This window comes from Mustela nivalis (assembly GCF_964662115.1).
Source record: "Mustela nivalis genome assembly, chromosome: 3".
Lineage (NCBI taxonomy): Eukaryota > Metazoa > Chordata > Mammalia > Carnivora > Mustelidae > Mustela > Mustela nivalis.
In genome coordinates this window covers 79,011,375-79,029,317 of record NC_139022.1, presented here as the reverse complement: position 1 = coordinate 79,029,317, position 17,943 = coordinate 79,011,375, and the positions used below count along the sequence as shown (strand labels likewise).

Below are 17,943 nucleotides of genomic sequence, written 5' to 3'. Positions count from 1 at the left end.
TTAAATTAGCCTACGGTTGGACAAATGATCTAACACAAAGCCAATTTTATAGTAAGGAGTTGAAGAGCTCGTGTTATTTAGTGAATACCACACTTCAAGTGGAGAACAGAATGGTGGTGAGTATATGGGTCATTTACCCTCATGATCATGTGGCTGGCAGGGAGCTGTGGATCACTCCAGCTATCCAGCATCCCGAGGGAGCATCCTATGGCATGGTATTAGCCTGGGAAAAGCTGCAAATTCAAAATTCAGAGTACTTTCCTTTTGAATATGTGTGGCATTTGCACCATCATGAAGTCAAAAGCGTCCTAAGTCAAGCCATCACTAGCTGGGGATCATCTATACTCTGCAACAAAGTATGGATTCTTTTTAAACGAGGCAAAAACAAAAACAAGAGACTGCTCCAGGAATAGAAGTTGTCCATTGTTTTCAGTAGGTTTTGACCATCTCAGACCCCAGGTTCTGAACCGGTGCACAAAGGAATGTTGATGGCAGGAAGTGGGCCTTCCTGTTGTAAGCGGAAGTGGTAGGTAGAGTATATCCATAGAGTGGATATCTATCCATATCCATTTGGATATCCATATCCAATCATATCCATAGAGTGGATATGATTTCTTCAGAAAGAAAGGAGTTGGCATAAATGCCGATATTTCTATATTACATTTGAGCTAGAGTCAGAAATCTAATGCTAAAGAGCCAGAAGATAAGCTTTTATTCGAAACTGTTTAGTTTTTTTTTGTTGGCCTACAATTTTTTCCCCTCATTCTAAGAATAAAGCATGTTAACGTCAGAAATTTTGGAAACAAGAGTAAGAAGGAAAAAATATGAATAAGAAAAGGAAAAGCTCATCTCCTGAAAATGACCATAAACATCTTCCTATAATTTCATTCTCAACTTTCCATGGTCCTTATAGTTTTTAAAATGTTTTATTATAATACGACATGCCATTTGTAGAAAATGTTAAAAGAGCAAAATAAAATAAAAATCACCCAGAAATAGCATTGACATTTTGTACTATTTATAATCCCAACATTGCGTATGTTCTGTTCTTTACATAGAGAAGATCTTTTTTAATATGCTGAATTTTTAACATTCTTACTATCACAAGAACATGTGATAGATTAAGAACCTGCTGATAAGCCTACTAGTATTGCACAAACTCTTTACATCTTTTGGTCAGGTTATTCTGAATTAGTTTTGAGAGGGTAAAAAAATAAAAAAAATCATGACTTGGCATCTTAGTTGTGAAGATGGCCACTGTGCTGTGTCTCCCTCTGCCTTCCTTCTCATTTTTATTTATTTTTTTAAAAGATTTTATTTGTCTATTTGACAGAGAGAGAGAGAGATCACAAGGAGGCAGAGAGGCAGGCAGAGAGAAGGGAGGAAGCAGGCTCTCTGCTGAGCAGAAAGCCAGATGCGGGGCTCGATCCCAGGACCCTGAGATCACGACCTGAGCTGAAGGCAGAGGCTTAACCCACTGAGCCTCTCAGGCGCCCCTCATTTTTATTTTTTGGAGGAAGCAAATTTGAGTACTATAGTGAGCACAGTGCCAAGGAAGTAGTTTAACTGGTACCCTTTTCGCCTAAAGTCCATCTGAGTTCTGGGGTGAAGTATACGGCTCAAGAAAGGTCTTCCTTAGTACTTGTTAAGAAAAAGCCTCAGAAAGATTTAGAGAGCAAGTTCTGCTTCCAGCCTGTAGAATGTATTGGGTAACACATCATTCTGCTGGATTCCAGAATTCCCTCTGCAAGCTAAGTAAGGGAAGGCCAACTAGTCTTTGCAGGGCCACACTTCTCCATTGTCGAATTCATGAGATTCATCTCTCAGCTGGTGGATACCTTTAAGTGTCTTCCAAGAAGCCTAAATAGGGATTTTTGTTTTCTGAGCCCCGACACACTAAAACAGGTTTGCTACTGCCCTTGCTCATGAAAGACATGTCAAGAATAAATTTTCCAGCTGAACACAGGCTGCTTTTCATTTCATTCTAGGTAACATGTTTTTGTGGTCAGTTGTAGGGATGCTTTTCACTTGCTTAAATTTTCTTTTAATTGTCATTTATTTACTTGAGAGAGAAAGAGCATGAGAGGAGGAGGGGAAGAGGAGATGGAGAGAGAGAATCTCAAGCAGAGTCTTTGCTGAGCACCGAGCCTGATGCAGGGCTTGAGATCATGACCTGAGCCAAAATCAAGAATCAGATGCTTAACAAACTGAACCACCAGGCACCCCTTTACATAGTTTTTAAATTTCAAAGACAAAAGAAATTCCAGTTTAAAAATCCAGGTGATTTTATGTTAAAGCATAGAAGGTAGATAGAAATTATGTTTGTGAGTAAGTTAGATCTCGGCTGCTCTGGGCTTTAGCAAACAGGGTGGTTCTGTGGTAACTGAAACGTAACTTTTCATTTCTTTCTCAATTCAGCATCTTTATAAGACTAAGGCATTTTTTTAAAGGTATTATTTATTTATATGAGAGATAGAGAGTATGAGCGGGGGTGGGAGGAGAAGCAGGCTCCCCACTGATCAGGGAACAAACATGGGGCTCAGTCCCAGGATTCTGAGATCATGACCTGAGCCAAAGACAGACACTTAACCAACTGAGCCATCTAGGCACCCAAAGACTAAGGCATTTTTAATCTGAAAAAAGAAATTCACTTTTATTGGTCTGTCATCACCAATTTTCACCCATTCCTTCTGGAAAGAAATTGAGTTCCTTTAGGCTTGTTGGTTATTGCAACTGTGATGTAGCCCACTTCCCAGTGATGACTGTCAAGTTAGGTGATTCTCTGAAATTCAGATATCCCAAAGTGATTCTGAGCCTGAAGATGTCATAGGGCTTCTGCTGACAGAGGAAATATTAAATTTGGGCTGTAATAATTACTAAAGCTAGAATACTAATTTGTTTCTAACATGTTTATTGGCACATACAGAGATAAGCAGTCCTTAGGAGCAGAAAGAATTGGAGACCAGGTGAGCTGGCTCGTGTCCTCGCAGCTTAGCTACATATGTGAGCTCTGGAACATCGCTCTGGCTTTTTCTAAAATGGCCATGTCATTAGCAACATCATTGTTGGAAGTAGTAGATGATAAATTCACATGTGCTTCAGTTATCAGGAAAAGAAGGGTCCCAAGAGCCGAAGTAATTTCTGCAATAAAGCTCATCAGAAGTGGCAAAATACAAATACCGATGCCCCTAGACTTGGTTTTCCATGTGGGGTTCTTGTGTTAGTTCTTTGTGTGGTTGTTTTAACTCTTCTTATTTCTTGAATGTCAAAACACCACAGAATCAAGGTGGAAGTAGAAAGAAGATAGGGTAGGGTCTCAGTGTAAGGAAGAGGATGGTGATGGAAGTTGCCACAATGGGGCTGAGCTTTTTCAAGTCATCTTTGCGCTGCTGTGTGTCATCATTCATCACTGAGGGTCCACATCGTTTATTCTTACAGTTGACTCAGTGTTCACTAAACTCTTTAACAACTGTATTTTTTGTGAAGACAGCATGCCATGGAATTAAAGCATAGTTAAGTTGCAAAACACTGAGAGAAAACGCCTTTAGAACGTAGATCCCCCTCTCAACAGCTGAGGCTGATCTCCCAGCCTCTCAGTTCCCTCCTTTGGTCTGTGCTGAAAGGACAAGGACCAAATTTCAATTTCTAAGATGATTTTTTTTTTAAAGATTTTATTTATTTATTTGACAGAGAGAGCAAGAAGAGGAATACAAATTGGGGGGTGGAGGGCCGAGCAGGAAGCTCGATGCAGGACTCAATCCCAAGACCCCAGGATCATGACCTGAACCAAAGATAGACGCTTAACTGACTGAGCCACCCAGGTGCCCCACTAAAACCCTTTAATTTGTGCCACATAGAATTTGCGTTCCACTTGTCATTCCATTAGCTCCTGTTTGGTCTTACAGTTCTACTCGCGTTGACTTTTTCTAATTGAACTTTCACCTAATTCCTGCTCGCTCCCTCGTGGTATTTTGGGCTGAGAGAAGCCACTTCCTGTTTGTTCTAGCAAGAACAGGAGTCTCTTATCTGGTTCATCCACAGGGTCTCAGAGATAACTTAGTTAACATACCTTCTCACGATCCTCATCAATAAGGCGCAGATAGGTAGAACTGTCTTCTCAGTGGGAGAGTCCTGGAAGCAGTGTGGAAGAAGGCTGATAAATGAGTATTAGATAATGAGAAGACAGACCAGATGGCATTGGTGGTATGTGGTTATTTATAAGATCAGTTTCCCTATCCAGACTTGACATGGGCAGAACAAGTCATTATAGTGACCAAGTACTTCCATTGCCATATTTTTATCGTAATGTTTTAGTGAAGTACCTGATTCTTCTCCTATTGATGATAGTTCCAACCATGTCTAATGAAAGCATGCCTCTTCTTTCCCCACAGTTGGCTCTGAAAACCCACCATTAACAGTAATCCGAAAATTTGTACACCTACTGGACCAAAGTAACTTGGATTTTCAGGAGGAACTGGAGGTCGCACGGTTAAGGGAAGAAGTGGTGACCAAGATCCGAGCCAATCAACAGCTCGAGAAAGACCTGAACTTGATGGACATCAAGATTGGGCTCCTGGTGAAGAACAGGATAACACTGGAGGTCAGTGCAATCTGTGGGGCCCTTGGCTCCCAGAAGAGAGAAGGAGCATGTGTATTTGCCCATAACATCTTTGTCCAGCTAAACTTATTAGGAATCCAGAATGTGTTGTCCAAATTCACCGACCATTTTTCTCATGGTTCTCAGACGTGCAAAATTTTAGGACCCTGCCCTTTTAATATATTTTGTAAGATTTCTTTGCCATTCTGAAATGAAATTTATAAGAAACAAAGCCTACTTACATATGTACCTTCATAATGAGACTGAGGCCTTTCCATGAATATAAAAAAGCAATCGATAATAAAAACATGGTTTGCAACATGAAAGTACATGGGCCCGGTGCCATTAGAAGATGTGATCAAGTTGCCTGAGGCTTGGGCCTCTTCCCAGAGTAACCACAAACTTAACGGAGTATGAATAGTCACAGATGAGACCAATGCCAGTGAGGGGGGGACTGTCTGTGATTTCACTTCCCAGAATGGAAAACAACTCTTTGTTAAGTTCAGAATAAGCACATTGATCTCCCCCACCGAACTTCAGTCCTAGAAAAGTCAGTATATATTAAAATTGGGAGGAAATGTATTTTGGTTATATCTAAAACAGCTAGTTTTTAGGCTCAAATAATCACAGAATTTTGACATACCAGAATGACCACCAGGACGTTGACAAATCCAGCCATGCAAAATGTGGAGAAGTTACACAGGAATGCCCTACAGATTGCAGGATAGCAGAGCATCCCAGTCCCCACCCACTAGAAACCAGTAGTACCTTCTAATTGTTAGGATGTTTTTTAAAAAATACCTTTACGGGGCATCTTGTGGCTCAGGCATTTGGAGATTCGACTCTTGATTTCAGCTCAGGTCATGATCTCAGGGTCATTGCGGTCAAGCCCTACGCTGGGCTTGGCACTTAACACAGCATCTGCCTGAGATTCTCTCTCTCTCCCTCCCTTTGCCCCTCCCCCCACTCACACTAAATCTCTCTCTCTCCCCAAATAAAAAAAAATGCAATCTTAAAAAAAAAAAAAAGACACCTTTACACATTTCCAAAATGGCCCCTACAGAGTGGACTGCCCCCAAAACAGCCTCTAAGTAAATAATGCTATAGTTTTGTATCTGTGCTCATTTCAGAGCTCTCTCAAACCATGTGAAAAGTATCATTTTTACCTAAGAAAGGAGACTTGTAGGGTAAGAGTTCTCTCCATGCCCCGGTTCCAGTGCCACGTCAATTTTTAGAAAACGGGTAGGTTGGGAGGGGAATGGGAAGCTGACTTCCTGGAAACTCTGAGAAAGCTACCATGAGTGAAACACAGAGTGCCAGCTGCCACTAACTTGAGTCTGTGGTTCTGGAAACCTGGGAAATGAGCATCTCAGGAGGCCAGCAGAGTAGTGGACGTGAATGCCGCACTCTTGTCTCTGGCCCTCGCAGAGAAATAGTGAGTGCAGAGAAAATGAAGAAAATGGAGCAATTTATAAAATAGGAAATGATGATCTTTTCTAACTATTAAGAAAAGCACAATTTAAATGTTTTGTCTTAAGTCTGTTTTCATTATTTCATCCAGAAAAATAGTACTTTTCTCCTTTAAAAAAAAAGTGTATTATTTGACAAACATGAGAATTTGTAAAGTATAATATATTCCAGAAGGTCCTTCAGAAAATTCCTTTTAAAGCCTTCCACTTCTGTTTTACCCTCCTCCCATAAAGTTGTAAACAGGAAATGCCTTGCCTTTTAAAATAAAGGCTGTTGCAAAACACTGAATAGTAGACGTAACATGTAGCTTGTTATTCATGAGGAAAATGAAATTGTGGCAAATTTTCAGGTCCTGAGGACTGTTGAAGATTTTTTAAAAGTATTCCCAATTGATAGCATTGTGAAACAGACGTGATTTTTTTTTAATTTTTTTATTTTTTATAAACATATAATATATTTTTATCCCCAGGGGTACAGGTCTGTGAATCGCCAGGTTTACACACTTCACAGCACTCATCATAGCACCTACCCTCCCCAATGTCCGTGACCCCACCCCCCTTTCTCCCAACTCCCCTCCCCCCAGCAACCCTCAGTTTGTTTTGTGAGATTAAGAGTCACTTATGGTTTGTCTCCCTCCCAATCCCATCTTGTTTCATTTATTCTTCTCCTACCCCCTTAACCCCCCATGTTGCATCTCTACTTCCTCGTATCAGGGAGATCATATGATAGTTGTCTTTCCCCGATTGACTTATTTTGCAGATGTGATTTTTCAACTTATGTTTTCAAATTCCAAATATTGATTACTTATTGGAAATTAAGCTAATGATTATTAAGCATATGGTCTTTACTGTTATTACCAATAGTCACATTTTTAGTCCAATGGTAAGAATAGTATAGGTGAAGCTTTATAGTAGTGAAAAAGTGAAAAAAACCCGAACACAAAAACAATAAGCAGAGAACAACAGAATTAGTTGAACATGTAGGTTACATAGCCACTAAAAATAATGTTTTCAAAGAACATTTAAGGTTTTAAATATGGTTTAAAGTTTGCAATATAAGAGCAAAGATAGTAGTACTTAAAGCAGTAAATTTCATTTGTTGTGAAATATATATATACGTGTGTGTGTGTGTGTGTGTGTGTGTGTGTGTGTGTGTATTTATTTATTTATTTATTTAAAGCTAGAAAAAAAATGATTTTTCTTCGGGAGGCTGGTGAAATTGGACTTCTTGAATCTTTTTTTTTCCTAAATACCAAGCATATTGGGGTGCCTGGGTGGCTCAGTCTGTTAAGCCTCAGCCTCCAGCTTGCTTATTTCATGATCCTGGGGTCTGGAATCAAGCCCCGGTTGTGCTCTCTGCTGGTCAGGAAGTCTCCTGCTCTGTCTCCCTCTGCCTGTAGCTCCCCTGCTTGTGCTCTTTCTTTCTGTCAAGTAAATAAATAAAATTGTTTAAATACATACACACATACATACATACATACTGAGCATGTGTTTAATGAGGAAAGAGGAAGTAGCTTGATCTATAAGGAAGAACTCCAGCTCTCTAAAATTTTTCTAAAATTGATGTTCCTCGCCTGGCTGGCTCAGCTGGTAGAGCGCGCAACTCTCGATCTTGAGGTCATGCATTCAAGTCCCATGTTGGGCGTACACCTTACAATCAATCAATCAATAATAAATAATAATAAATAAAAGGTAATAAATAAATAAATAGTAAAATTGGCAATTGGCATTCCTCCTAGAAATCACAGAAAGTCAGTGGGTGAATGAAATGACTAACATTGGTTTTAGGCAAAAGAAAAAGGCTTAGAGATGGAAACAAAGCAACTGAGGTAGAAGTTTCTTGGAGAAGTAGGGAGGAAGGGAGTTGAAAATTCAAACTAGCCTGAAAGAAAATCTGAATGGAAAATGAAAGTAATCTTGGGGCACCTGGGTGGCTCAGTCGATTAAGCATCCAGCTCTTGATTTTGGCTCATGTCATGATTGCAGGGTTGTGAGGTCGAGCCCTATATCCAACTCCATGCTAGGAGGGGAGACTACTTGAGATCCCCTCTCTTCCTCTCCCACCGCCCCTCTCTCCACTCACAGAAGTGTGTGCTCGCTCTCTCTCTAAAATAAGTAAACATATCTTTTTTAAAAAAATATTTTATTTATTTATTTGACAGAGAGAGATCACAAGTAGGCAGAGAGGCAGGCAGAGAGAGAGAGAGAGGTGGAAGCAGGTTGAGCGGAGAGCCCGATGCAGGACTTGATCCCAGGACCCCGAGATCATGACCTGAATCGAAGGCAGAGGCTTAACCCACTGAGCCAACCAGGCGCCCTGTAAACAAATCTTTTTAAAAAGAAAAAAAGAGAAAAGGAATCTTGAACCCCTGAAATACTCATTGATGGATGTGGTGTATAATAGGAGTGCAGACGTGTAAGCCAGAGCTACCTAAAACCCAGGGAAAGCCAGGCTCTGTAGGTACCCCTACTTTCATGTCTCCAAATCCCAAACTCTTTGTACTACTCTACACCTTCTATAAAAATTTTCATATTACATCCTATGACCTGCACGCAGGTATCCTATGATCAGAGAAGGGGGACAAAATGGTGGCCATCAGAGCAACATCAAAATGAGGGAGTATCATGAACAAGTTAAATACTGTTGCTCCTTCAAACCGCTGTTCTTCCCATGTTCAAGATTTATTGGTAAGAATAAAGGACATTACATTTCCATTAGCGAAAAGCATATGCGGTTGGAACCCCGCCCTGGTTGGCCTTTAGCTCCTTCTTTAAGCTTTGCAAAGAAAACTTCTGTTGACACAAGAGCAGTCTTAAGCAAGACACGATTTCAGGGAAGAAGGAAGATGGGCTTCCTGCCATGACCCGCACCACTGTGTTCCGTCTGTCCAGCTGTGAGCTCCCCCCACCCTCTCCCCTCCAGGGCTCAGCATCTGCTGCTCAGCTCCCGTCCTGGGTTATTCTCCATGTCCTGGCTTCACCAAATGTCTCTCTCTTCTAATGGAGAGAAATTTAGTTTTGCCCCCGAGCTTGCTTGCCACTCCCGCCCCCTCTTCTCTCTTCTCTCCTCAGTATGTCAAAAACCATAACATACAGCCAAACAAAACAAATGAAAAGTCTTCAGTTTCCAGAGCCACCTGCATTGAAAATAACGGGAGGGGGAGTTAAATAGCAAGATTTTTTTTTTTGTCTGCCGCATATTTAAAACCAAGATAATCTATTTACTCCATGTATTTGAGAGACTTGAATGCCCGGTGCCTCGCCAGTGACTTGAAGAGAAGAAAGCTGGGCTATATGCTGTAAACCAGACTTAATCTAGTGGTGTTTTAGGACTTCTTATCAATAAGACGTCAGATAGCTGCCCACTCAGACTTCCCCTTAACGGATGCTTAGGTACACTTCCTTTCTTCCTCCTGAAATTTTTCATGTGCTTAGGAAGTAAAGGTGAAAATACTGCCTTTTTTAAAAGTTCATGGAGATACAAATCAAATCCCCCTCTTTCTGCATACTAGCAATGAGGAGGACAGAAGGGATGAAGTTCAGGCGGCCCCCCTCTAAGCTGAGAATGGACAAGAGTAAAATCATAGACCCACAGGACAATGAGTATGACCACATGGAACCATCTTACAGCAGAACTCCAAAGAGGTTTTTTTTGACCCATGGACTAACCCACACTATGGGAGAATAGGGTGCTAGGACACAAGCAGATTTAGAACTTTACTCAAAAGCTGACAGTAGTTCTCATCCCCAAGGACAATTGGAAGTGGTGGCAGGCACTTATATGGTTGTCAGAAGGGTCCCTTCGGGCATCTGACAGACCGGGGTCAGGGATTCTAGAGGACCAGTGATCCAGGGATGCAGGCACAGTAAAGCATTGTATTGTCTGAAATCCCCAGAGTGCCCCGCCTCAGGAACTGTGGTTGAACATCCTGATGCTGGCTGCAGATGGACTCCTCAAGTGGAAGCTGGGCTAAGAGCTCAGGAAGCAGACAGAAGATTTAGGAAAAACAGCCTTATTGCCACCTACTCTGTGGGACAGTGACCCAGCATTACATAGCAGAGGAGACACTCATTCTAGAGCACTGGCGTTCATTTGAGTAATGTGCCACTAAGGGGTCATGAAAGCAATTAAATGAGTCACATCAGGAATCTTTAGAAGTTGAATAGAATAAAAGCAAATTGAGGATATCAGAGTGTATCCCAGTAGTATGGATAAGTATTTCATATTGAGTGTGTGCATGCATGTGTGTTTACCAGCAAAAGATGTAAGATGTATTTTGTACTGTGGGTCCCTGTAAAAATATTTGGTAGACCCTTACCTAGGAGTCCTGCTCCTATTCACGGTCCTTTATGCACTTGAAGGGAACACAGTAGCCTGCAATGACCTTGTAATAAGGTTTGCAGCCACACCTTTTCAAAGATTCTGTTATAAATGGTTAAAGGAGCATGACTGATAAAATAAACTTTGTTGGGCACCTGGTGACTCAGTCAGTTAAGCGTCTGCCTTCAGCTCGGGTCATCCTAGGATCAAGTCCCGCATCGGGCTCCCTGCTCAGTGGACAGCCTACCTCTCCCTCTGCCTGTTACTCCCCCTGCTTGTGCTCTCTTTCTCTCTGTCAAATAAATAAATTCTTTTTTTAAAAAATTTTTAATTAACTTTGTTAAATATTTAGGAGATTCTTTTCACTTCTAATTGCTGCATTGCATATTTGTATATTTTTTGAGAAGATCTAATTCATTCTTTCAAGGTATATACTTTAGTGGTTCTTAGTATATTCACAAAATAGTGAAACCATAACGTCCATAGGCCTAGAACATTCACCCTAAAAAGAAACCTGAGAGAAAATGTTTTTAAATTAGCTGGTGAGTTTATCATGTGAATAACATTTCACTTCAAAAAAATAAGACCTATACCCATTAACAGTTACTACCTAGTCTCCCCTACAGCAGAGAAACTATTAATCTACTATTAATCTACTTCCTGGCCGAACAGATTTGCCTGTTGTGGATATTTCATATGAATGGAATCACACAGTATGTGGTCTGTTGTGACTGGCTTCTTCTCTTAATAAAGTGTTTTTTTGTTTGTTTGTTTTTGTTTTTAAAAGATTTTACTGATTTATTTGACAGACAGAGATCACAAGTAGGCAGAGAGGCAGCCAGAGAGAGAGAGAGAGAGAGAGGAGGAAGCAGGATCCCTGCCGAGCAGAGAGCTGGACATGGGACTTTTTTTTTTTTTTCGGCATAACAGTATTCATTATTTTTTTTCACCACACCCAGTGCTCCATGCAATCCGTGCCCTCTCTAATACCCACCACCTGGTACCCCAACCTCCCACCCCCCGCTGCTTCAAACCCAAAAACCATGAGAGACTATGGACTCGGACATGGGACTTGATCCTTGGACCCTGAGATCATAATCTGAGCTGAAGGCAGAGGCTTAACCCACTGAGCAACCCAGGCGCCCTAGTAGTGTTTTTGAGGTTTGCCCATGTTTTAGCCTGAGTCAGTACTTTATTCCTCTTTATTGACAAATAACATTCCATTGTATGGATATACCACATTTTATCTATTCATTCATCTGTTAATGAACATAGAAGTTGTTTCCTCTTTTGGGGTATTATGAATAATTCTGTGAACATTCATGTACATATTTTTGTGTGGACATGGGTCCTCCATTCTCTTGGATATATACCTAAGAGGGGAATTTCTAGGTCATATGGTAAGTCCATCTTTAACTTTTGAAGAACTACCAAAATGTTTTCTAAGTGGGTATACCATTTTACATTCCCATCAGCAAGGTATGAATTGGGAAAATGTCTACTCAAATCTTTTGCCATATTTGATTGGGCTACCTTTATTTTTGAGATGTAAGAGTTCTTTATATCCCTCATTTGATGTATAATTTGCAAATGTTTTCTCCCCTTCTGTGGGTTGCCTTTTTATTTGATTAGTAATGTCCTTTGAAGCACAACAGTTTTACTTTCTATGAAGTCCAGTTTATTTTTTCTTTTGTCACTAGTACATTTGGTGTCATCTATAAGAACCCATTGCCTAATCGAAAGGGACAAAGATATATGCCTAGGTTTTCTTTCAAAAATTTAGTAGTTTTAGCTCCTACATTCAGTTCTTTGATCTCTTTTGAGTTAATTTTTCCGTATGGTGTGAGGTAGGGGTCTGACTTCTTTCTTGTAAAGGTAGATTTCCAGTTATCCCAGAATCATCTGTTGAAAAGACAATGCTTTCCCTATTGAAATGTATTGGTGCCTACATTACATCATAAGAACAGCTAAGTACAGCTTTGGAGAACAAATATTACAAAAGCTAAATTCACCTGCAAGCTGAGTTTCCTTTAACATTCTCTGTTCTTTGTTTCTTCCTAAGGGAAATGTGGAAAATTAATCTTTCCAACATACATGTTTCAAGGTGTGTGTGAAGGGCAGAGATTAAAAAAAAAAACAACAACAGCAAAATAAAAAGTAATCGTTTCATAAATTCCTTTCCAGGATGTAATTTCACACAGAACAAAGCTGAATAAGAAAAAAGGGGGAGAAATGCAAATACTGAATAACACTGACAACCAGGGAATTAAAAGTTTGAGTAAAGAGAGGAGAAAAACACTAGAAACCTACCAGCAGCTGTTTTATCTTTTACAGGTAAGAATAGTTGCTTTCACTAAAAGCTTTGGATTAAGACTATATTCCTTGGCGGTGGTTTATAATGGATCTTTTCCCAATGTAAAGTTGTAGTCATTGACATGTTTGAACATGTACCCAGTGCTAAGTACTAAATACCCAGTGCTGTTCTGGGTGCTTCACACACATCATCTCTTTGCATTCTTCCTACCACCCTCAGAAAACTGTAATTATTCTTATGCCCATACTGCAGATGAGAAAACTGAGATGCACCAAGTAAATGGTAAAGCAAGGGTATTGGAACCCAGGCAGTTTGACTTTGGAGCCCCTGATTCTGAGACTACGTTATATTACCATTATCTGCAGAGACAGGATAAGATAAGCAGATGCTGTTGGCCGTGACAAAATTAAAATATGTGCCAAACAGATCTTTGCTTTTTTTTTTTTTTTTTTTTTTGAGAAATGAGCTAGAGTTTGGATTAGGGCAATAGGACATCTTTTTTATTTAATTATTTTCATGGCATCACTATGATGTCAATGAACAGTCATTTTCCACTACTTCCAGGGTGCAGGTGAGAACTAGTTAAGTTGAACTGCTTATGGTTGGACTGTGGTAGACCAGTTACTGTTTTGGTTAATTACTGATTCATCTTATCTGCTCTACCAGCACATCCACTCAATCCCAAAGGAAAGTGAGTAAGCAAGTGTTAGTGATAAACAAAGCCTTCCCTTTGACAGGAAAACTTTTCCCCAAAAGGTAGGTCAGCAGTTCTTCCTTGAGTCAGGTGTCCCTTTGTATGGGGAGGCTGCTGTTCTTGGTGGTGACTTCCTCAAGGCCTGAAGTCCCTGAATCTTTCCTTGGAGACCACAGTGACATTAGGTATACATAGAACATATGACCCAAAGCATGAATGAAGTGTGGTTCATCCCATGAGAGAAGTTACGTTAATTTTTTAAATTTTATTTTTTATTTTCAGCATAACGGTATTCATTATTTTTTCACCACACCCAGTGCTCCATGCAATCCATGCCCTTCATAATACCCACCACCTGGTACCCCAACCTCCCACCCACCCGCCAATTCAAACCCCTCAGATTTTTTTTTAGAGTCCATAATCTCTCATGGTTCACCTCCCCTTCCAATTTCCCCCAACTCCCTTCTCCTAACTCCCCATGTCCTCCATGCTATTTGTTGTGCTCCACAAATAAGTGAAACCATATGATAATTGACTCTCTCCACTTGACTTATTTTACTCAGCATAATCTCTTCGAGTCCCATCCATGTTGCTACAAAAGTTGGGTATTCGTACTTTCTGATGGAGGCATAATACTCCATAGTGTATATGGACCACATTTTCCTTATCCATTCGTCCGTTGAAGGGCATCTTGGTTCTTTCCACAGTTTGGTGACCGTGGCCATTGCTGCTATAAACATTGGGGTACAGGTGGCCCTTCTTTTCACTACATCTGTATCTTTGGGGTAATTTTAGCATACATGAGAAGGCTCTGTCTGGAGGTAGAGTGGCAAGCAGGTGTAGTGCCACAGTTGGCCACGATGTGGCAGCATAGAAGGACAATGTAAAAACAGCATTGTTTGTAGAATCCATTGCTTAACTAACCCCAGCAAACTTCCCAGAAAGAAAGGGGGCTCCCACTGGGTAGGGAAGGGTTTTTGTCTACCTCAACTAGAATAGCAGTCATCTACCAGTTGAAAATTTAATCTTGGGCATTCTTGTTTTTTGTGGGTTTTTTTTAAAGAATTTTTTTATTTATTTGACAGACTGAGATCACAAGTAGGCAGAGAGGCAGGCAGAGAGGGGGGGTGGGGAAGCAGGCTCCCCGCTGAGTAGAGAGCCCGATGTGGGGCTCGATCCCAGGACCTGGGATCATGTCCTGAGCCGAAGGCAGAGGCTTTAACCCACTGAGCCTCCCAGGTGCCCCATTTATTCTTTTTGACGTCTGTGTACCTCCCAAATAAATGAGGGCTTCTTTAGGATTTAGTTTCTAGTGTTAGATTTTGATAGAATTTGTGTCATAAGGAGAGGGAAACTGTGGTCATTAGTCTAAGATTTGTATTTTTTACCTTTTTCTACATGTGGAGACCCATGAATGGAAAGGGTAAAAAGTGCCGGAACATGTTGAGAATAACACCACCATTTTATTCCCCCAACAACCCCAAACTGCCAGTCCCAGAGCTCCACCATTCCAGTGGCACCAAGTCCGAGTGAAGTGTCTCTTGAAATCATGTAATTTTCTTTACCTTTTCTCGGAGACATTAGCCCGAGCTCATTGAGGAAACTGCAGAAAGCAAATGGTCTGGATTCCCTTGGCCTTTCAATGGATGCCTTGGCAAGAAGTTAGAGCCAAGCACAGGTCAGCTGCTATAGGCTTTGCTTGGTGTTCACCTCTTAAGTCTCAGCCTCCATGGAAAAGTGTTCAGGTCATCTGGGAGGCGTGAGCAGTAGGCTCTTTAGCTTTAGTGTGGGTTCCTTTTTCCTCATCCCATATGGTTCAGTGTGGAAAAAGAATCACTGCGGAACTGCAGAAAAAGGGTTGTCCTTAGCTAGGGCTTCACAAAGTTTCAATCATGATGAGCTTGAAAGTAAATGGAAATGGTGAGTTAAACTAGAATTCAGGTTTTCCTTCAAAACTTTACAGCCAAACTGCTTGGGTGTATTAAATGAACACTAGTTTCCATGTACGGAAAATTTTCTTTTCTCATCAGAAGGAAGATCAAGAATAGGGATATTTAATTTCTCTATGTAAATATTTTCCTCTACATCCTATATAGTAGTTGTCCTCCTTTAACCTCATCTGGTTGGGGTAGCTACTGGAGAAAACCCATATTATATGAAGGTTGCTGGTGTATCTCAGAATGCCAACCTCAGAAAAACCCTCAGGACTGCACTTTTTAAAATATTTATTTTTATTTTTATTTTTATTTTTATTTTATATTTTTTTTAATTCTTGGGTTTTGCAGTGTCTTTTTTTTTCTGTCACTTTCTTCTACCATTTCATCCATCAGCTGTCTTGACCTCACCCCTCCCTTCAGCGTTCCCACTTCACTCCTACCTTCTCTCTCCTTGTAAAACCTCCTAGCATCCCACTGTCTCCACATGTGAACGTATCCTTTTCTTTTCTCTGTCTAGTCTCAGAATATGGGATGTACTTCCTTCTGTCTACTCATCAGTCTTTCTAGAATAATCTATGTAGCTGGGCTCTTGGATCATTATTGCCAGTCTCTTCAGATACTGGATTCTCTTGGCCAACCCCTCTCTCTTCTGTGTCTCTATAATAAATAGTAATATGTAGCTTGAAATGGTTAACAGTATATAATGTACATAATATAATTATATATCATAAATATAGAGCATATAAACTTAAATCCTATTGTAACTTTATAACTTCCTCTAGTATTAATATTAGCTGACACCTTTTAAAGTTTTATTATGTGTCAGATACTCCACTGTATGCTTTCTATATATTAAAGGGGATAGGGTACTTCTCTCTGGTTTAATAATATATTAACATACAGTTTTGGGTGGGGGGGCTTTGTCCTTCTTCCCCCTTTTCTTTTAGACAAATCCTTCATACCTGGCCAAGCTGATTTTCCAGATGCCACAAAATAAGTCAACTAAATTTATGGACACTGTTATTTTCACACTATACAATTATGCTTCCAATCAGCGAGAAGAGTATCTACTCCTCAAGCTTTTCAAGACTGCTCTGGAGGAAGAAATAAAGTATGTATATAAGTATATATGTAAAAATATCAATGAACAGATTGTTTTTGTGGCAGCTCTCTCTGACTTACTAAAATACTGTTTAAATTATCCTTATAAGTTACTCATACATACTCAAGTATATCAGATTGCTTAGGAAATTTCTACATCACTATTGGTATTTCCTGATATAGCTTTCTTGATAGCTTTTTTTAGAGCTAATTTAGCTTTTGATTTTGCAAGTAAACAGCAACTTGAAAATCAAAAGCTTTTTTGAAAGTCAGTGGAAAAAATTTAAAATCCTGTGACTAATAAAGCTATAAACAGATGGGGATAACAGTCTCTGCCAAAAGTTTTCTTTTACTTCTCACAGTAAAAGTTAGACTGATTTTTGCTTATTTATTTTCTGATTCAGTTGTTGTTTTTTTTTTTAAAATGTGCAAATACCTATATTAAAGGGGCCCAAAATATACAGGAAAAATGCCCTTAGCCAACAAGATGGATCTCAACTGCTTTCCTAGATTCCTACAACTTGAGCTAGACTGGTTCCTATGGACCTCTGAAGCATGTTAGCTAGCAACCTCTGCCTTACAGCCTCAGAAATAGGATACATGAGAAATAGAAATGTGTGCACTGAAATAAATAAGTACTAATGAATGATACATACAGTGTAACAGATCAGAGGGATCTAGAGAAAAGTTCCAGGTACAAATGACATTGTAATAACGATGTAACAGTATAACAGGACAGACACAGCTGTACTTGTGGGGAACACAGAATAATGTATAAACCTGTCAAATCACTAGGCTGTATGCCTGAAACTAATGTAATGTGTGTCAACTCTACTCAACAGATAAAATATAAGAAAGGGGGGGAGGTAGAAAAGTTCCAGTTAGGTTAGCCAATAAAGACTTTAGGGAGAGGAAGTAGTTGATCCAAATCCTTGAAGAATATCTACAGATTTTATAAGAAAAAAATGGAAAAGCGAAATAAGGCACACTGTTGACAGAAAGCATGGGCCAAAGTCTGCAAAAGACTATAGGATCCTTCTGACCAAAATGAGGTTTAACAAGTCACGAACAGGAGATGGAACTAGAAAGATAGGTTGGGCCAGAGTACGGGAGCCGCTAAGTCCAGACCCAAGTGTTGAGGCCCTTTTCACCTCCTTGGAAGGCCTGAAAGGTCTTCAAGCAGAGTATTGACACAGCCACACTGGGTTTTTTAGAGGATTGATCTGCTGCTGTGTTTGGACAGAATAAATGAAAGCTGCACAGGTTAGAGAAATGGGGGCATCAGAAGGAAAAAATATATAGTTTGGGTTTTTAACACAGTGAGTATGAGCTAGAGGTATAGAATGTGAGGGGGAAATGTCCAGCCAAAGGTCAGAAATCCAGGACCAGCTCCCAGGGAGGAGAGGTGGATTAGACACTGAGCTCAGAGGACAAGTTCCAAGGAGATGGTTATTGAGACTGCATTGCCTGAGTGGGGTGTGAGGGTAGATCATATAGAAAGACGTGAGAA

General features: G+C 40.2%; 1 protein-coding gene across 3 annotated transcripts in view; it reads left to right on the top strand.

Moving 5' to 3' along the window:
* IQGAP2 (IQ motif containing GTPase activating protein 2) overlaps positions 1-17,943 on the top strand; it is a 287,935-nt gene that overhangs the window by 237,683 nt on the left and 32,309 nt on the right. For all 3 annotated transcript variants that reach the window (XM_082724767.1, XM_082724769.1, XM_082724768.1), the window contains 3 exons: positions 4,392-4,600; positions 12,572-12,721; positions 16,280-16,443. In XM_082724767.1, coding sequence (XP_082580893.1) covers positions 4,392-4,600; positions 12,572-12,721; positions 16,280-16,443 — 523 coding nt within the window. The remainder of the gene's footprint in view (positions 1-4,391; positions 4,601-12,571; positions 12,722-16,279; positions 16,444-17,943) is intronic.